Below are 22291 nucleotides of genomic sequence, written 5' to 3' on the forward strand. Positions count from 1 at the left end.
CCCATGACACAATTTGAGTAATCAGATTCAAGACTAATGTAATACATTGTTGGAAGATATAAAGCTGGATGAAAGCGTAGAAGGTTTTTAATGACAATAAGCTTAGAATAATATATTTACTGATTAAAATATAATTTGAACTATTTGTATGAAATTTATAAGTGATATTAGCCTACCAATATGAACTTGAAGTTACTTTCTTAGAATGTTAGCTTAGAACTCAAAATTTATAACAGTAGGTAAAGCAAGAGTAACAGAACAGTAATAAGAGTTAAACTCTTGGAGAATTTTAACTTGTAAGCTGAGCTTAAATAATAAGAATAACAAAAATTGGTAGTTATTTTAATAACAGCATTAAGTATTATAGGGTGGCAGAGTTAAATTATGTACTCATTTAATGTAGAGTCTGTAATTACTCTGTTGCTCATGGCAAGGTTTGGCAAACTGTTTCTGTAAAGGGCCAGATAGTAAATACTGTAGACTTTGTGGGCCACCTGCAGTCTCTTGGATATCCTTTTTTTAAAACAATTCTTTAATGTAAAAACCATTCTTAGATCAGGACAGTATAAAAATAGGCCAGTGGCCCAGTTTAGTCTATAGATAGTTGATTGAAGAACCATTGTCTATAGAATTAATTCCAAAGTTTTCAGCTTGCAATATTAATCCTTTTATAACCTGATTTATAATCCCCAGCTAATATTTTTCTTATTTATTCCAGCACATATGTTTTAATTGCAATCATCTCTATTTATTTAAAAAAATTTTTTCAGCTATAGCTGCTGGAATGGGATCTGTTTTGTTTTCTTAAATCTTTCAAGAATATTTTATCCCACAGATATACTAAAACCCTCAAAGGTATTTTTTTCTTTTCCTTTCCTTCACTTTCCCTTCTTTTTCCATTTCCTTTCCCTCTTTTCTTTTTGAGACAAGATCTCGCTACATTGCCCAGCCTGGTCTCAAACTCCTGGGCTCAAGCAATCCTCCTGCCTCAAGCCTCCCAAGCAGCTGGGATTACAGGTGTGCATGCATCACCACACCCAGCTCCCATATATATTTTAAACTATTTTTTAAAATAGCATATACTATAAGATTTATAAAATATTTGTTTTTTTCTTTGCCCACATGGTTTTTTTCTGAATTGGTCTTACTCCCTCAAAACATAGTCATTTCCATGACATAATCTTACATACTTTTTCATTGTACATAGAGCAGTGACTGAGAATGCACAAGAGTGTATACTCAAGTAAGTTTCAAACTTTATATCCATGTAAGTTTCATTGAAATTACTTGTGATGGTTGTTAATTTCTTTCTTTCTTTCTTTCCTTCCTTCCTTTATTTGGTAAAAATTCCTGGGCTCTATTCTCTGGAGATTCTGACCCTGGATGTGGAGTGAGATATAGGAGTGTCTATCTGCATTTTCACCCAGAACCCCATGTGATTCTGATGCAGGTGGCTATGGATCACCAATTGTGAAGACCACTATAGTAAATAAAGATTCCGGACTAGGACCCCAAACAATCTATGGTTTAGTTTCAGTACCACTAATTTATGAACCTTGTCACCTTGGGAAAACCAGTTTTCCCTCAGCTTCATTTTCCTTGTAATCCATAAGTATCTGTCTTGCCTGTTTTAGGAGATTGATTTGAAGATAGTATATATGAAAACATTTTGAAAATTGCTGTCTTATGTAGATATAAGATGATGGTTTTAGGTGCAAAGATGCTTTTCTAATTATTGCGTAAGCTCAGAAAATAAGGGTCCTATAGGAACATGGTGTGCTTTGAACTGAGTTTAGTGTAAAGAGAAATTTTTGCAGAATTTCAGTCAGTATGATGGTTTTAATAAATATGAAAAGATAATTCACTTAACATTTTTAACCACAGAATGTAACTATTTGAGAGAATAGCTTTGTAATGAGATATTTGAGGTTTAAAACCATCTAACTAAAATATTGAGGCACAATATTGAATTATTTAAAAGGATATTTTATCAGTTTCTTCTTATTTATGAAGAAATGCACACATTTTAAAGTCTGGCTTCTAAGTATTTTGAAAGAAAGGCATGATTCCATAGTTTTCTTTTAATTTTAGCTGAATCTAATCAGTAGTAACATAGTAATGTTTAAAATATTTACAGTGCATTCTTGGATATTAGCTGTAGGCTTTCAGAGAAATATCCAATTATACTAATTAACAAAAAAAATTAGAAAATGTTATCTTTGTTTTGTACATATTGTAACGTGGATTTTTTTGAATGATGACTGAAAACCCAAAACATTATAGAAGAAGCTAGATGTTGTTAGTTTGTAACTACTTTGAGAGTTTGTTTTTTTATGTTTATATCCCAGGTCACCTCACCATGTTTATTTCCTTTTAGCTGTTTGCCTCAGCCATGCTAGCTACCTGTACTGTCTCTCAACTTTACTTGTTTTTTTATTCTTGCTGTTAAGTGTATTATCTTTTAAAAAAAAATTTGAATCTAGTTAAAAATATAAATTACGAGGCTTTTTTGTTCCCTACAAAAACTTACTATGGAGATTTTCATGTTTACATAAGTAATTAATAATATAACCAACTCCCATCAACTCATGCCCCTGTCTTTTTATTATTTTGAATCTGATTGAAGACATACCATTTCATCTATAAACTCATCAACTCATGTTATTGCTAAAAAAGAAAATAACCCCAGTACCATTTTCATGCCTACAAAAATGAGCAGTAATCTAGTCATTTGGTCAGTGTTCAGATTTCCTAATGTTTCATAAATTTCTCTTCCACTCCCTCTTCTCCTAACAGTATGTTTGAATCAGGGTCCAAGTAAGGCTGACACGTTATGAGTGGTAAATATGGGCATAAAAGCTCTGTAATGCTTGTAAAGGCTTGGAAGTTAGATCGCAGTCAGACCTGCAATGGGAGTAGGCAACTTCTTGGTGGTCTGGGATAGATCTAGACAGAGTTTTGTGTCAGGACAGCAGGGGCCTTAGACCAGGTGGGTACTCTGGGGCTGGATACTGTGTAAGTTTAGATCCTTGCTAGCTTAAGTCCTTGGGAAATAGCAGCTCAGGTGACTTCCAGGGCCTTATAGGCAGACTCACGCAGCACAAGTGTTACCTGGTGTACGTTGAATTGTAATCCTTCGCTTGAGTGTTTTACATTGCTCTGGCATCAGCTGCCACTCACACTCCTGAAAATTGATGCTAGGTTCTTAATTTCAGAGCAAGAAGCTTATTTAGCTGTCAGGACATTAATTGGCATTCAGCTTGACAACAGAAGATGCCATCTGGTTGTAGGGTGCTTTATAAGCTGATAGGAAGAAGTTTCAAATAGGCTCTCTGGGTCCATAGATTATTGAGGAATTGGTGATGTTGTCGAAGGTTTCTTTCATCGGTTTCATGAAATTGAAGCCAACCTGCACAGCAAAATCAGCTTTGGGTAGGAGTAGCCAAAGGCCATGCCTACAGGAACTTCTTGGAGATTTGGATTGTATTTTTTGCCAGTCTCCTGCTGGACCATGGACTCCACTACTTCCCTAAGGATGATCCCATGCTGGTCTGTGGTGCTGGTATCTTTCCAAGGATGGGATGGCTGTGAGCAGTCATATTTTGGTATGAGAACTTGTCCCGCTTTGTGCCATCTTATAGCAGCATAGTGCCATAGGTCTTAACATAAGTGAGCAAAATCTCCTCATAGTGTGAATGCGGTGGTTCAGCAGTTACTCTGCCTGCAGGGAGCCTGGTTGGGCTACCTATTGCACTGTCTGTCTGAACTTGTGCTCATGGATGTCATGGCAAGACTCTGGTCCTGAACAGAGGCTACTCAAAACCACAGCCCAATGGCCAGATCTGCCTGTCTTCTCCCCCTGCCCGAACATTTTATTATGACAAATGCCAAACATACATAAAAGCCGAAAAATTATACAGGTATAATAAACATTATGCTGTGTTTGCAGATATCTGTGTATCTATCCATTCCCCAATCCATCTTATATTTCAAAGTAAGTTCCAAGTATTAGTTCACATCACCTCTAAAAACTTTAGTGTATCTATACCATTAATTAGAATTCAATATTTGTTCAATTTTTTTGAAGTTTAATTTACATACAGTGAAATCCAAGAATCTGAAGTGTACCTTTGGATGAGTTTTGATAATTGCTTCTAGTTTGGTAACTCAAAGCCCTATAAAGAAATAGCACATAACCATCATTCCAGAAAGTTCCTTGACACTCCTTCCTATTCAGTCCTTCCCTTTTCCAGAAGCATTGTTGCGTTTTTTATTCATATGAATAAAATAATAAAGAATGTGATTATTTGTATAAAACTTCTTTTGAGTTTGTGGATGCATGTGGAGTTTTTTTTATTATTACTGAGTACTATTCTATGAATAAATCAGAATTTGTTCATTTTAATCTGTCAGATATATGTTTAGTAAATGTTTTTTCTCAGTCTGGCCTTTTCATTTATTTTCTTCTTGGTATCTTTTGATAAACAGAAGTTTGTCATTTTGATAAAATATCGTTTATTAATTTTTAGTTTTATAATTAATACTTTTTCTTCCTTGGATTAAGAAGTCTCTGCCTACTCCCAAATCATGAGAATGATCTGATATCATTTTTAGAAGCCTTAAAGTTTTAGCCTTTATATTTACATCTGTGATCCATCCCAAATTAACTTTAGTATAGTGTGATAGAGGTTAAGGTTCATATTTTTTCTATATACAGTTGTTCTAGCTCCATTTGTTTTTGTTTTTTTTTGAGACAGAGTCTCACTTTGTTGCCCAGGCTAGAGTGAGTGCCGTGGCGTCAGGCTAGCTCACAGCAACCTCAAACTCCTGGGCTCAAGCAATCCTACTGCCTCAGCCTCCTGAGTAACTGGGACTACAGGCATGCATCACCATGCCCTGCTAATTTTTTCTATATATATTAGTTGACCAATTAATTTCTTTCTATTTATAGTAGAGATGGGGTCTCGCTCTTGCTCAGGCTGGTTTCGAACTCCTGACCTCGAGCAATCCGCCCACCTTGGCCTCCCAGAGTGCTAGGATTACAGGCATGAGCCATGGTGCCCAGGCGCTCCATTTGTTGAAAACACTTCCCTTTCCTTGATGTGGCTTTGGAAACTTAGTCAAAAATGAAATGACCATATAAGTATAGGTATGTATATTTCTGGACTCTTCAGGAAGTCCTGAAGTCAGGTAGTACAAATCCTCCAGTTCTCTTTTTTTATAGATTGCTTTAGATATTCTGTGTTGGAGCTTGACAAACTACTGCCCCTGTGCCATTTTTGGCCTGTTATTTGCCTGCTTGATTTAGCTATCTTGTGAGTCATGGAGATCAAGCAGGGTCGTCCCTGCCCCTCTGCTCCATTCCCCACCCCCCATCCCTAGCCACTCCCCGTCCCCTGTTGGCAGTTTTCAGACACTAAGTGGCAGAACCTGTCTAGGAGTTGATGATTCTGTAACCCTTGACCAGCTGCCCAAATTGAGATGACTGGGCATTTTGGGAAGATGGAAAAGTACACTGAGATCTGGGTCTCACTTGGGGACAGAGTGAAAGTGACCACAGTGATTATTAAGATTACTTGTTTCTCATATTGGTTTTAATAAATTGAGTTTTTCAGGGAATTGGCCCATTTCCCATTTCTAAGCTGTCATATTTATTGGCATAAAGTTACTCATAATATTAATAGTTTTAATCTTTTAATGTGTATGGGGTCTATAATAATTTTACCTTTATTATTTCCTTCTTCTGTTTACTCTGGGTTATTTCCCCTTTCAGCTTGTTAAAGGTGGAGCCTAAGGTCATTAATTTGACAGTTTTTATAATACAGTTTTGACCCTTGAACATGTGGGGGTTCAGGGTGCTGACCCCTGCACAGTTGAAAAATCCATGTATAACTTTTGATTTTCCAGAAACTACTAATAACCTGCAGTTGACTGAGAACATAAACAGTCAGTTAACATATATTTTGTATGTTATATGTATTACATACTGCAATCTTACAATAAAGAAAGCTAAGAAGAGAAAATGTTATTAAAATTATAAGGAAGAGAAAATATATTTACTATTGTTAAATGGAAGTGAATTGTCAAAGGTCTTTATCTTCCTTGTCTTCACATTAAGCTGAGGAGGAAGAGGAGGGGCTGGTCTTGCTGTCTCAGGGGTGGCAGAAGCAGAAGAGGTGGGGGGAGGCAGGAAAAGCAGGCACACTTGGTGTATCTTTTTTTGGAAAAAATTTGCAAATAAGTGGACCCATGTAGTTCAAACCATTAACATTATAAAGCGATAAATTTCTCTCTAATTTCTACTTTAACTGTATTATATAATTTTGATGTATTTTGTCATTCAGTTCATAATGTTTTCTAATTATCCTTATGGGTCTTCTTTAACACATTGATTATATAGAAGTAGTTTATATAGAAGTAGTTGTTTAATTTTCACATATTTGGGTTCTTTGTAGGGCCCATACTATAACTGATTTCTGATTTAATCCTATCAATGAACATCTTCTGTATACTTTCAATGCTTCCTTTTTTATTGAGACCCCTTTTATGATCCAGCACATGATCTGTCTTGGTGAGCGTACTTGTGCACTAGAAAGGAGTATATTTTCTGAAGTTGGTTGTAGTGTTCTCTAATGTTAGTTACAGCTCTGATTACTAGTGATGTTCAGGTCTCGTAGGGCTGCTTTACTGATTTCATCTAGTTAGGCAATTGCTGACAGAACAATTAGACAGCTGGTTGAGGGTTTACGTATTTTTTTCTAAATGTCATTTTTGTCTTCATGTATTTTGTAACTCTGTTGTTAGGTGCTAACATATTTATAATTATTATGTCTTGATAAAAGTGTCACTGTCATTATGCAGTCTGTATCTTTGGTAACATTCTTTTTCTTGAAATTTACTTCATATTGTTGGCCAATTTGAGTCTCGGCGATTTGTTTTTCAGAGGTGTGACTATGATGTACCTGGATATGCTTTTTGTGTGTCTATGTATTTATCCTTCTTGTAGTTGTTGATCTTTTTGAATCTATAAATTTGTCGTTCACAAATTCCATTTTCATTTGGAAAATTTCAGCCGTTTTTCCTTCATATCTTTTTTCTGCCTCATTCTCTCTGAACTCTCCTTCTGAGAGTCTATTCACATGTATTTTAGGCATGTTGATACTGTCACACAGCTTCCTGGTGCTCTGTTAATTTTTTTTCCTCAATCTTCCCATTCTTTATATTGGATCATTTCTGCTTATCCCTAGATGACTCTTCTGTTATCTCCAAGCTCTAATTTTTTATTTTGGATACTGTCTTCTCCAGTTCTAGAATTTAGATTTTTTCCTATTGTTTCTACTGTATTTTTCTGTTATTTCTGTATTTTCTATTTCTCTGCTGATATTTTGTACATTGGTAATTGTAAGCATATTTTCCTTTATGTTAGGCGGAAAAGGTGGAGGGGGAAGCAGGGGAGAGGAAGACATACTCAGTGTATTTTTTATGAGAAAAAAATATAGGTATACTAGTTGCTTTAAATTATTGTCTGCTGAATTGCAAAATCTTTATCATCTCAAGTCTGGCCACTGAGTGACACTTTCCCTTTTCTTTGTATATCTAGTGATTTTGGATTGTATCCTGAACATTGGGAAGAGTAGGTTATAGAGCCTCTAGATTCTGTTTTGTTCCTCCAAGAAGTATTGGTTTTGTTTGTTCATTTTGTTCACTTTTTACTTTGGCAAACTCTGCTTCCCCCATAAAGAGTGCCAGATAATATCTCTGCTTAGTTCTTTTAGTCTGTAATTGAACTGTTCAGAATCAGTCCCACACATGCATAAATCAGGACTGAGCCACAGATTTGAGCAAAGTTGATATGCAAGTTTTGTGGCACCTATTCTCTGTCTATCTGGGATTTACCCCTCACTTTCCAGTTGCTGTGGTTGTGGCAAACTCTTTTCTTCTTGTACTTTAAACTTTTGAGATTGTGGATTTCTATTTGAGTTTTAGCAGCCCTGCAGGTGTTGGTAGGGGTATGATGGGGAGCTGCTTCTTTAAAAGAACAGCAAATATCTATTTCTTTCTTAGAAGAGCTTCTCTGGTTTGTTTGTGGTTGCTGTCTAGTGTCTTTTATGTTTTGTCCAGAGATTATAGTTATTACCTGCTGGAGATTTGGGTTTTAATTAATATGAGCTTTTCTACCATTAATGGAAGGAACCTACTCTGCTCACCCTTTAAGTCATTTTTTATTCTATACGCTTCCCTTCTGGCCGTTCATTTTCATTCTCCTCCTCCCCTTCTCCTGATCCAGTCATTTGTTCAGTAGTTTCTCATCGTCTGGATTTTGCAGATTCCATCCATATAGTGTCAGTGTTCTTCTGTCCTCTCAATTGCCTATAAACTGGTAGTTGGATAAAATAGCTTCTTAAGACTCGGGCTTGATTTGGGGAAAAGGGAGAAAGATCAACTCTTCATAGATTGTATGGTGTCTTCTTTTCTCAAGAGACACTTTATTTTTTCAGGGGAGGGGTTATGTAGTTGCTGATGCTCAGTGCCTACATCCATTAATTAAGGATTGTAAAATGGTGGTATTTTAACATAGTCGTTTTCCAAGTGTAGACTGGGACCTGTGGGGATCTTTGAGATCTTTTGAGAGGTACTGTAAGGAAAAACATTTTTTAATAATAGTAAGACTCAGTTTGCTGTTTTTTATTCCTATTTTCATGGGTGTACAGTGGAACTTTCCAGAAGCTATGTAACAGAAGCAATGAGAAATCAGCTATCTTCTATTTAACCAGGCATTAATGAAATTTGCAAAAACTAAAACAGTGCTACTCTTCACTAATTCTTTTTGTTTTAGGAAATATAACTATTTTCATAAATAAAAGTTATTTACATTAAGATGTAATAGTTTTATTATTGTTTCTAAAGTACATTAAAGCTACTACTTATATATATCAGCAGATCCAGTGCATATAAACAAAAATCATAGTCTTCAATATTTAACTTTTCAGAATAGTTCTACAACGTTTCCAGTAGTAACCAATTAGGTTTTTTTTTCCTTTAAAGAAAATATCACTATGGACTTATTTATTTGATGTGTTTCAGTCAGTTTTAGTTATTCATACTGATGCTCAAATTATCTCCTCGTTGGATAATCTGTTTTTGAAACCTACTGAAGCTTGTCTCTTTGCAAATCTTAGCCTTAGTTAGAAGAACTTTGCCTGAATATTCTTTTTTCTCTTATTAACCTGTGAGCCACCCATATATTCACAGATATTCAAAGAAAACTAAATGTTTCTTTTCTACCTCCTGGTTTATGTAGAATATGGTACATTAGGTTTACTTCAGAGTCTTGTTTCAAATTTGGGCTAGTCTCTCTCCATTCCTTGGCCAATGACTACATTCCAAACCTCAGTCAACTGCCTCCAGTCACCAGGACAACCAGACAATAGAATGTCATTGCAAATGGATCACTATCATTGAGTCCTAGATTGAACTAAGTAATAGATGAGTAGTGTTTGTGTTACAGGTGGTACACTGGAATGGATGACATACCTAAAAAGCTATCAATTCAAGGAATATTCAAGGAAATACGACCAAACAAGCTTGCCCATTCTATTACTCCCTTGCTCGGTTACTTGTTTTTTATAGGTATATTCTGGAAAATGTAAAAAAAGTACTTTTTTATATGTGTGTATGAGAGGGGCTTTGGTTAATTTTTCCCTCTTGGCAAGCTTGCTTGTCAGATTTATACTGTCTTTCAGAATGCTTTGCTTTAAGAGGCTTCACAAATTAAATTTAGAACAATTGAAATGAAAACATTGTTGGGATTTGTTTTTTCTTTTTGGGAAATAATTTTAAAGTTCATCCAATGAACAAACAAGTAAAACTAGCTGGGAATAATTTGTAAAACAATGAGTAAATAGGAAGTCATTAAGGAAGCCATAAACATGTAGAAAATAGTCTCAAAATATCTCCCTGCAAGATATTGTCAATATAAAATAATCAAAAAGAACAGAATCTAATATAAAGAGAGTTTATTCAAGTGCAAAGGTTGAATACTATAGCCTGGGACACACTTCCCAGGTGTCTTAGGTAGTGCTCTGAAGAACAAAAGGGAAGCTCAAGTTTTTAAAGAAAAAAAGGGCAAATCAGAAGAGGGGAGCTATTACAAAAGTTGTTTGTCAGGAATTCACATTGGTTTACACAAAGAGCATTGGTTAATGATTGGCTATACACTGTTGAATTATATAGGGTGTGTGACATTATATGGCTCCTTGGTGTTGGTTAGTCTAGAGCCCTCATACATAGCAAGTGGCTTAAGAGGTAATTATTTAGCTCAAGCGGGGCGGGGGGCTTGGGGCGGGTGGAGGGAAACATGGGTGCTGTTATACTTTAAATGCCTTTCTGGACCTGATAATTTAAAGGGCTTGCATTCCTCAGATAAAAGGTTTTTCTTTCTCAATACTTATTAATCCAGGGGAAAAACTAGTGACTTTACAATGGAGAGATCTGGCAAGTACATTTTAACCAAGTAATCAAAGATAATGTCACCAGTACTGGGACAGATTGACATCATGTGCCTCCTGATGCACCGTGAAGTATATAACAACACTTGATATCAGTTATGTGGTATTCCTTTCCAAAATGCAAACATGAATTTAATTGTGAAGAAACCCAAATTAAGGAACATGCTACAAGATATCTGACTGTACTCTTCAAAGATGCCATGGTCATGAAAGACAGAAAGACTTAGGAATTGTTCCAGATTAAAAGAGACTGAGGAGAGATAAGTCAGTTATGGATTCTGGAAGAGGTAAAACCTCTTCCTTTTGCTATGAAGGCCATTATTAAGATAATTGGTTAATCTGTGGACTAGATAATATTATAAAATGTTAATTTCATAATTTTGATAATTATGCTAAGAAAGTATAAAAGAATGTCCTTATTTTTAGGAAATATACATTTAAGAATAAAAGGTTCATCATATCTCCAGTGTAAAATGATTTGGAAATAATTTTATCTAAAGAGAATGGTAAAACAAATGTTAACATTAGAGATTCTGGGTAAGGGGTGTGTGGGACTTCTTTTTATTATACTTGCAGCTTTTCTGTAAAATAAACTTCATAATTAAAAAAATAAGCAAGACTAAATTGTGTTTAAGGATGCATACATTTGGGGAGGATAATAAAGAAACATAATGAAGTGATTACCATAAAAATGTAATAGAAAATATAGCCAACATTTGCATTTAACATATGCATGCAGTAGGACTTTCTAGACTAAAAGCAATGGAAGAAATCACAAAGTAAAAACTGATAAGTTTAACTAGATAAAACATGGAGACTTGTGAAAGATATAACAATTAAAAGGCAGCAGTTAGTTGTTTTATCCTGTAAATTATATCATTTCAGTTTGAGAAAGTAGGCAGATGATAGTTTTTCTTGAAACTGCTATGACTTCACTAATAATGGATCTTAAATTTATAAAGTTCTTTGTACAAAGCACATAAATAGCATATGTTCGTTCAGGTTCCTTGCTGAAATAAGAAAGAGGGAAGGCTTCATGTCCTGGGAAAACTACAAAACACAACACACACACACACACCCAGAAATGGATGCCAGTGACTTAATTGGATCCTCTCTCTCTTAAGAAATTAAGGTTCACAGAGGCTGTATTAAAATGATGAATTGAACTGAAAAGGTAGTATGTAGTAGGCCATGTGCAGTGAACAACAAAGAATTGTACTGAGATAATAAGCAAGAGTAGGGACTAGACATAGTATAAGAAGCAAAAATGATAAACTATTGATGTTGGTGGAGGGGTTAGTTTAGAGGGGACTTCAGAGATAGGCAGTCAGCCTGCCTTGGTCCCAGATGGACTTCAGAGACAGGCAGTCAGACTGCCTTGGTCCCAGATGGCTTACTGTTTGCATTCCTGGTTCCTGAGAATTTTTGTTTTATTTTTGTGGAGTGTTGGTGTGTGCTTTCCACAGACCTGTTTTTTCCGAGCTAGTATAGTCGGGTTTGGGTTCTTTGTAACCCATCTAGAACACAATTGTATCTGATATTAAGTCTGTGAGTTTTTAAGTGTAATAAGTTATGGAAATGTGCTGTGAGTTGTATATACTGCCTTCTACTAAGTCTTTACATTAGGTCTGAGTTACAGTTATTGGTCTCCTTTACAACCCACAGATACTTGAAGTAAGTTTTCTAACTAACAATTTCCATTGCATTTCATTTCTTTCTAGTGTTCTAAATATTTGCTTCTTTCTTTTAATTTATTTTGTGATCTTTCCTAATCCCTTTCCAAATTTATTTTTTCTCTTTTTGTATTCAACAGTTATTTACAAAACAAGTGTTAAATACCTATTAATCTTTCACCAAAACTTACTTTGGTACCTTTTTCCTATATCTCAAGTGAATTGGTATATTAAATTAGCTCTTTAGATAGTCCTTGCTCTTGGAAAATTTTTCCTTCAGGGAAAGACTTCCTTCATTTTATGCCCATTTGTGGCATATTCTGTTATTCTCTGTGCACATTGTAATACCTGCCTTTAAAACAGTTTTTTATTATCCTATTTAAATTGTTACTGGTTGGCAGACTTTTTCCTTGAAGGGTTTAGATAGTAAATATTTTAGGCTTTTTGGGAGCCATGAGGTCTTTGTTGCAATTATTCAATGCTGATGTAGCTGAAAGCAGTCATAGACAATAGGTAAGCAAGATGGCATGGCTGTGTTCCAAGAAAACTTTATACACACTGGCCCAGATTTAGCCCAGTTTGCTGATCCCTGGCCTATACATGGTATGAGAGGTTGGATAAGTGAATTTGTTATTTCTGCATAAGTTGGGAAGCTAAATGTTCTCAGTCAGCATGTACATTTTAGACAGAACAAAAGAAAAAAGATAATTTCTATTGTGCATACATTTCAGGGCTATTAAGGAAGTTGCTTTCACTCATGTACCACATATTAAGTGCCTATTACGTATCAGGTATTGAGCATACAAACAGTGTTGAATCAGAGAGGAGCTTCCTGCTTCATGAAATTTAATTTGAAAATTGTGAGATAAAGGGTATGAAAGTAAATAATGTGAGAGTATATATCTGGGATTTGGTGTGGGGGTTATTGTCCCTTTGGATTGCATGCTCAGGGAAGACGTTCTAAGGCCAGTGTGGCTGGAAAGAGTGATGATGTAAGATTAGTTTGGGGAGTTAAATCAAAGGTCAGATTCTGTTGGGCCTAGTAGGCCATGATGAAGGATGTGATTCTTAAGGAAGCCATTATAAGGTAGTTATTCCTAAATAAAGTAAATAAAAACAAATTTAGGATAACTTATCCAAATTTTGGATAAGTTAGGATAAATAAGTTGGATTTAATATCTCACAAATCTGATATTCTCTTACCTGTCCATTTATGTGGCTGGTTTATAAAGGCACTTATATCTCAGTGATCTGCACTATGACTTGTGTACCTATTTTTAGTAACTAAGTTGCTTATGTTCTAATTCTTTTTGAGCACTTTTTATAAAACCAAATGTTAAAATGGAATATGCTATGTAGTTCCTAAGAAGGTATATAAATGCAGGATTATCAGTTTCTCTTGTTTTAGTTTCTGCAGGTATCATTTAATTTATGTATTGTTGAGATATACCATCACTGAGAAATACCAATCAGATGGTAGTCTAGAAATATTAGCACAGTCATGCTAATGTAGGCTGGATAGTTATAGGAAATGGTGGTAATGTAGCTGTTTTTCCAGTATTTTACTTGAGTCGTGTTATATATTTGAGATCATTTTTGATTGTGGACTTTTTCTCCCTTGTTTCTTCATTTTAGGGTAAAATAATATGTTGGTGATAGAATTTTGTATCGGTTCATGATAACTATTTTCTGTTTGTTAATCTGTTTTTCTGCTTTCAAAAGTGGGTATTAGTTACTTATTTGTGAGATTTTTCAATTTTTTAACTCTCCAATTATTTATTCCTGTGTTTTATGGGCAGTATTATTAAATGCTGTGATTATATCTTACATACAAAGGAGACAGTATCCTCCATCTCTACTAAGGAGAGAAAGGACAAAAAAAGTCTGAAATCTGGTTGGATGTATGTTGATTGGCTTAAGGAAAAAAGATTCTCTAATTCCAGAGCATCTGTACTTTCCTTATTCTTATATCTTTCTTCTTAGAGATTGCAGGCAGAATCATTTCACATTGTTTATTCTTTTTATCCTTTTTATGAAAATAAAGTTTAGTCTGAATAAAGGTGACTGTGGTAGGGATGAGGAGAAAACTTCTTTCCCCCAAAAGTTCACTGAAAGATCAACTCACAATTAAAGCAGGTTAATAAGAAAAGATGTTTATTTACCGTGCTCTCGAGAAGAATCACAGAGTTATTACCCAATATCCCAATGGGATTCAGACATTTTTATACCTGCCTTTTAGAGGGGAAGGAGAGATGAGGAATATAGATAATTCTGTTTAAGGGGAATAAATGGTTGGTAGGGAGAATGAATGGATGGGAGAAGCAGATTGACTTGGAAATGATTCTCATTGCAGGTTAACCTTGAGAGATAGGTATTATATTTAAAATGATTTGGGTCAGTTCTGGTTGCTTTCTTGATCTTTTTTTTCTACAATATAATGAGATAACAGGAAAGAGAAGGGAAGACCATTGTTCTTTTGGTGGGTCGGTCTGGTTTATGCAGATAGAGGGAAAGCCCCTTCGAAGGTCTGTTGATCTCTAAGGGCCTTTAATCCAAAATACTCTTTATACCAAGGAGTCATATTTTGGCATGAAATTTCCTAAGCTCCTTCACTGTCTATTTTGCTGTCACTGAAAGGATTACAAAGCTATAATATGTGATCTCTACTCTCACCTATTCTTTCTCAAGCCTTATGTAACACTGTTTCTTGCCTTTCCTTTTTTATATACGAGTAATTGGGAATGAGCATGAAGTTTCCTATTTTTGGTATTCATAATCGAGTTTATTAAATTGCTTGCCCTGTATATAGAATTATTCTGATTTGGGTACTGTGCTGGATAGCTTCCAACTGTCCTTCTAGCTCTGGTCTTTACAATGCTCTGGCTCCAGGCAGCTGGTCTGTCCAGATAATATAGTTGGGCTCCCTTGTCCCCTGGCTTCTGGTTGGGATCAGCTGATAGGGAACCTTGTCAATAGATCCAAATAAAGAAGGAGAGAGGTTAGAATATTTACTTTCTTGACTTCTTCCTGTGGGATTTCTGCAGCCTGGCTGCATCCTTCCATTGGAAGTTTGCAGTTCCTATCAGGCAGCCCTATTTGTTTTAAGGTTTTACTGACCTCTTTCTTTGTGCCTTTCCTGCCTGGGTAGTAGTAGGCCCCTGCTGTTACTAACCCTGGGATACTACATTCTCACTTGTGATTTCATTACAGCCTACCTATGCTTTGTAATAGTCTCCTTATTAAACTTTCTTCAAATTACCCAAATTGAGTGTGCTATCTCTTTCCTTATGGCAACCCTGACTGGTAAAAACATGCTTAAAAATATTTTAGATTCTGTCAGTGGCTATTATTGTAATTCTAAAGTATATTAGCACTAGAATAAGGAAAAAATCACTCTTGACAATTTCATGAATTTATTCTGTTGGCTGGTGTGATTTTATTTTTAATTCCTCCTTAAGATCTGGTTTTGAGTATTATCAATCTGTTTATTGAACACTTAATATGGCACAACCCTTTGCTTTAAGCATTATGGGGAATCCAGAAGTAAATGAGACACATGCTCGATGGTTCTAATACAAGGCAGATTGAATTGAGTTTCTTGCAAGAGGTAAGAGTTCTAGAAGAGGAGGGAGAGTGTTCTATCAAAGCTGCTTTGATTCTGTTTGCAGCAGAAACCCACTATTTCCTGTGTTCTGTGTCTGCAATAGAAACCCACCATTTCCTGTGTTCTGGTGAGACAGTCTTTGCTTATCTCATCTCTCCATAACTCACCACTACAAACCACTTAAGGGACCAGGCCCAAAAGTAATATAGCTATTACTATTTGAAATCACTATGTATGCCTCTTCTCAGTGTAAAACATATATTAACTCATTAAACCCACTCAACCTCCCTGTGGTAGGTTTTATTATTATTTGTAGTTTACAGATGAAGAAAAATTAACTTGCTCAAGTCAGACTGCTAACAGAATTCAAATTCTAACTTAGGCACACTGATTCCTTAGTCCAGGCTCATTAACTACCACAACCACCACCTCCTTCCATACTTAGAACTGATTATCTACCTCCTGTCAAAGAGATCCTCACAACTAATTCCATTATGTGTTCAGCCCTTGCAAATGATGGCTTTTAGTAGGTGTTGTTCTTGCTCCTCAGTGCTGTTTGTAGTGCCCCACCCCTGTGCTTCTCATGTCAGTAGATTTTATCACCTGTTGTGTCTTCTTGTTGCAATCATACCAATCAGTCCCCCTCATTTATTTTAGATTTTAGCACCTTAAATACTATCTTTTTTTCCAGGAATGTTCACCATTTTGGCAGTCCCAGTATCCACATAAATAATCCCTGTGGCCTCTTGAATTCCTTGATCTCGTCTCTCCAGTGATCCTTCATACCATTTTAGACTTTTTATTTATTGATAACTATATCATTTCTTAGATTTCAGTTTCAAGCATCCAATTCTGTGACCACCACTGATCTCTCTTCCCAGCTTATTCTCTCTAATACCCAACTCCAACAATTTTGGGATAGTCATCAGGAATTCCATGTCACTGACCTCCATTCCTTTTCACCCTCATCATGTCTTCATTTTTATTAACCTAGCTTAGATACATGATGTATTGTTATAACAACCGCTTTCAACCCCTGACATATTCTACCTGATTAAAGCCAACGTTCTACCTACTTTGTACCTAAACAGCCAGATGAGGCCAGAGAAAAACCTACTCTTCTGACTAGTTTCACTTTAAAACTATTTGTGGCCACAAGTCTTCAGTGCTATCTGCAGTCTTAGTTGATTCACTCTTCTTCTTCAAACCTTGAAAAACCTTCCCTTTTAAGTTGATGGTGTTTATTTTACTAAAAAACAAAAAGCTAGAAAAGAGACTTTATACTCTCCTTGCTATTAGCAAATGTACAAGCCCAAAACAGAGCAATTTTAGTAGAATGTTGGGAGCAAAAGCCAACTTTTCAGGGACTAAAATGTGAGTAGGTCATAAGAAGATAGACACTGATGTTTCCCTAGGTGTGTCACTGGAATGCTGGCTCTGTTAAATGAATCTTGCCCAATAACAGGTTCACCGGCTAAATTTGGGAAATGCCAAAAACTATATATAGTCTGAATCTATCTACCTTTCTAACTATATCTGATGTTCTGGTACAGGGACAAGGAGGGATGAATAAAATTATGGGTAGAAAGTTCATTGGCCTAGATTTTACTGAAGCATTGGTTTTCAGACTTTAGCCTACTTCAGAGTAACCTGGAGGGCTTGGTAAAACAGTGCTGGGTATCACCTAGAGGTACCGAATTCATAGGTCTTTGATGGCTCCTGAAAATTTTCATTCCCAACAAGTTCTTAGGTAACAGTGATGCTAACTCATCCAGGGAATTGGGGAATCACATTTTGAGAGCCACTTGAGAAAGAATTCAACTGCCCAAAGTGTCAGGAATATATAGGATTTAGAGCCACATAGGAAATAGCTGCTGTGGGGTAACAAACATAGTAGGAAATTAGAGCTGATTGATAACATTGAGGAACTTCGACAGTGAGAAAGCATGAATTTGTAGTGGACCCAATCAGCTATTTTTAATGACTTTCTCTACCAGTCTGACCTGTCAGAGAGCAGGAACAGAACCACAATAGTTAGTACAGAATTTTGTGTGAATCAAATATCTATAAAGTTTACCATTAAGCCCTCTATCTTAGCCATGTATTACCATTATGAGTGCCAAGATGGAAACTCTGTGATCTGTCTGCAGTCAGCCCATCTCCTTCATTTATTTATTTGTATGCTTATTATTTATTCATTTATTTTTAGTTTTAAAAGTTGTATAATGGTAGTTAGTACGGGTTTTGGAATGCAGAGACTAAATGTTACAAAGTGTCCTTAACTAATTTTATCAGTTACAGTTAATAGGTTTATGGCTTTGGGTGGATCACAACCATGTCTCGTTTTCTCATTTGAGAAATTTTAGAATAGAAAAATTAGAAACTTCCAGTCCTCTCTTTATGAATGTAATTGTAAAGCCACAGAATCTTTAAAAATTATATTTTGGAAGAATTGTTAGTTAAGTTTCTGCTTAAGGAGAGTCTTATGTAGTTGTTTCTAAGTGGCTAAATATTTATTGGACAACTGGGCCTCTTCAAGATTCATAGTATTTCTGGCAGTAAGTTGTATTACTATTCCGGAATGACTGTACTTGTCAGACTTTGCCACAAAAATATTTTTATCATGGGATTGTGCCTTAACCTAGGCCTTACATGTGTCAGCTGTTTCTGCCTTATGAGTTTATCTGCACTGGAATAGAAGGGAACCAAAAGAAATGTTGTTTTGGAACTTGTTTGTTCTTCCTCTGGTATTTTCTGTCCTTCCTCTTATCTCTTATTTCTCCCTTACCCAGTTCAGTACTGAGCAGGTAAAATTGAGAAGGATGCTTTTCCTTCTCTCATTTCTTAAATATTTGTTGGGCTCTTTGAAACCAGATACTGTGTTCTCTTCACAGTGTCATAATTGGTTATTCTTTAAAATAATATAATTTGGGAAAATCATGGACTTGTTTTTGATAATTTTACTGAAGAATACTTGATTACAGTAACTTGTGCATGTTTAAAGTGCACAATCTGGCAAGTTTGACTTGTATATACCATGAAACCACCACCACAGTAACAAGATAACATACATTTTCATTATCCTCAAGAGTTTCCCTGTGCCCCTTTGTAATGAATCCACTGATCCACATTTTATTGCTATAGATAAGTTTATGTTTTTTGAAATTTAAAACGAATAGAATTATACAATGTATACTTTTGGGGGAGGCAGACTTCCCTCAATATAATGATCTTGAGGTTTGTAGCTCCATAAATTAATATTGTCATATTAAAGACAGAAATTATCTCAGGAGTTTTGCAAGGCCTTGGCCTAAAGAAATATGTGAACATGTTAGTTTACATATCAAAGACTGTCCCCCTCTAGAGGGTGTCTCAAAAGTCCTTCAGCAGCTGCTTTGCAGGGTGACACTGCAGTCTCAAACCTGTGGTTTTTGCCTCCTTTAAATGACAGAGCATGTCTACATGGAGCCAAGGGATAAGAGCTGATCAAAGAGTACTCAACCAAGAAACAAACACCTGTGACTAAAAACAATTAGCCCAAAAAACAGTTCCTACTTGACTTGTAACTTCTTGTCTCCATCCACAATAACCAAATAAAAAGCATGGAGCCACTATATCTCTGTGTAACCTTTCTATTAAGGGATAACTATATCTTGAAACTTAAAAATTTGTCTTTAAAAATTTTTGTAACCATTTATTCACATAAAATTAATTTTAAAAAATCTATACAAGCCTTTTAAAAAACTTTTAACCTAAAATAAACTATCTATTATTATATTAATCTATTACCCTTGACAACCAATGTCTATACCTATAAATACCTATATAAAACTTCACAATTGACAAAAATATTGTGGAGTCCCCCAAATACTCCCACTTTACTTTTTCTTTATATAAATCTATAAAATTATACCTTCATCTCTAATATTTTTTTATTTTGCTATTTTATTATTTTCTTATCTTTTATGACCCCTACCTAAGAGACCCAATTTTTACTGGGAATATAACTAACTCCCCACAGAGGTTTATTCATGTTGTTTCTTGCAGCAATATTTCCTTTTCATTGCTGAATAATGTCTTATTTTGGATATTTCACTATTGGTTTATCCATTCTTCTGTTTATGGACATTTGAGTTATTTCCAGTTTGGGGTTATTGTCAGTAAAGCTGCTACAAATATTTGTGTACAATCTGAGTGTGGAAAAGCACTTTAGTTTTTCTTGGGTAAATACCTAGAAGTAGAATGGCTGGCTTATATGCTAGATTATGTTTAACTTTTAAGAAACTGTCTGTTTTCCAAAGTAGTTGTACCACTTACATGCTCCAGTTCCAGTTGCACCATATTGTAACCAACACATGGTGTGGTCACTCTTTATTTTTATCTTTTCTAAAAATATATGAGTGTCTATGTTGTGAGGTCTCACTGTCATTTTAATTTGTATTTTCTACGTGACTAAAGTTGGTGGGCTGCTTATGTCTTCTTTGGTGAAGTATCTGTCCAAATGTTTTGCCACCTCTTTAAAAAAAGTATTGGATTATCTGTCTTTTTGGTGATTGAGTTGTAGAATTTCGTTATATATTCTGGATTCAAATTATTTCAAGTTCTTACATATTTTGCAAATACTTCTTATCCATTGGTGGCTTACCTTTCTATATTTTTTTCTCTCTTTTTTTCGTAGAGCAAACATTTTTAATTTTGATGAAGTCACTTTATCAGTATTTTTTCTTTATTTTGTGCTTTGTGTCCTGTTTCAGGTGTGCATCACTTTATTTCTCTTCTGATTTTTCTAAAAAGTTAGAAAATCCAATTTTTTAAGCTATTGGACAGAAAAAGCACAGGAGACTATAAAGCTAGAGTTGTATCTGCCTTGTATTTGTGTTTATTGTTATACTTTAATAGAAATTATTTATGATTCTGCTACTTCTGATTTTTTATTAATTTATTTTTTTAACTTGTTAAAGGGCCTGTAAAATTGCCCTTACCCATAAAACAGAGGTTCAGTTTCTCTTTTATGGGTAAGGCAATTGAGATTCATACAGGTTACATGACTTCACTAATAGTTTATAATTTATGATCATGCCGAGACCACAGAAAAACCCAGGTCCTCTCAAATCCCGTTTCACTATTCATTTCCCTATGAAGTACTTTTCCTTATGATTCTGTTGCAAATTTTACTGCATTCTACAAGATATTAAAATAAATTTAGTCCCTTTATTTCTGATTATAATAAATATCCACATTGAAAGCAATATCATTAAAATTACTAAGTAGATTAGTTTTCTGGAGAAATAATTTTTCCTTAAAATTTCATTAAGTGAAGATACTGAATTTAACACTTTTTTTTTTTAATTCTTTTCCAAGGTCTGTAAACAGATTTGGCTAGGATTATTTGATGATAGATCTTCAGCAATTCCAGACTTCAGGGATCCACAAAAAGTGAAAGAGTTTCTACAAGAGAAATATGAAAAGAAAAGATGGTGAGTGAATAGTTTGTATTTAGAGTAAAGCCTCCCAAAATCACATTAATTATAGGTAAGGTTAGTCTGACACAATGAAGGACAGAAGGCAGGAAGGAAGGAACTAAATAGGGAGATAGGTAGGTAGACATGCGTTATCCTTTGGCTTTTTATTGGATTTGGTTACCAAAAACATTTACTTCCTACTTTATCTTTTTCTTTTTTCTCAAACAGGGCTGCTGCGAAACTTCTGCTTTATCTTAACTCATCTGCCTAGCAGCAGCCTTTTTACTGTATTTATCAGGCCTTCTACCATTTTTAAAAAGTTAGGGGTCCTTCCTTCTAACCCTTCATAGTCCTGTTATCTTCTGTAGAGATTTTTAGACCTACAAAGCCTCCTTTTAAATCTTTGTTCACTTACCAAATATTTATTAAGTAGTATCTTCTATATACAACGCATTATGCTGAAGCTCTGGTGTAGTAATAACTTAATTGTATCTTGCAGTAAGTTTTCATTCAAAATATCCCTTACTTCCCACCTAACAAATCAGTTTACTACGTGGTTAAGAAGGGTTTCTTGATATTCCCCCTAACTAAATCTGTCAGATATTAATTTTTTAAAAATAATTCCAACAAGTTATACATATAGTTAGCCCCTAAAGCAGAGCAGAGACTGTATCCATAGAGCTAATGTTCAGCTAAGTTGGGCTCTTCATTTTTAGCTATATGAGCATAATTGAAATATATCTCAGACTTATTAATTATGAAATCTTTTGGTTGTTTCTTTATCAGTATTGAACAGTGTATGTTTACTTCTTGAGAGGTTAAGAAGATGGGTCAGAGAGTCACAAATAGAGAGAATAGATAATGGGGAAGTAAACAACCTCTTATTTCCCCAAGGAAATGTATTATAACCCAGAGAATGATATATTCAGAGCCTATTTTGGTCTTGAGGGAACACTTGGCTGTGGTTTGTGGGAGAGAGGTCTTACTCAGTGAGCATGTTAGCTCTGACTTCTCCGTCAAAATTTATATTTCTATTACTCTCTA

General features: G+C 35.1%; 1 protein-coding gene across 10 annotated transcripts in view; it reads left to right on the plus strand.

Annotated features, from left to right (window-relative positions):
• AGFG1 (ArfGAP with FG repeats 1) overlaps positions 1–22291 on the plus strand; it is a 67312-nt gene that overhangs the window by 19396 nt on the left and 25625 nt on the right. For all 10 annotated transcript variants that reach the window (XM_076005997.1, XM_076005996.1, XM_012749431.3 and 7 more), the window contains exon 3: positions 21147–21262. In XM_076005997.1, coding sequence (XP_075862112.1) covers positions 21147–21262 — 116 coding nt within the window. The remainder of the gene's footprint in view (positions 1–21146; positions 21263–22291) is intronic.

The sequence above is a fragment of the Microcebus murinus genome, chromosome 8, assembly GCF_040939455.1.
Source record: "Microcebus murinus isolate Inina chromosome 8, M.murinus_Inina_mat1.0, whole genome shotgun sequence".
NCBI lineage: Eukaryota > Metazoa > Chordata > Mammalia > Primates > Cheirogaleidae > Microcebus > Microcebus murinus.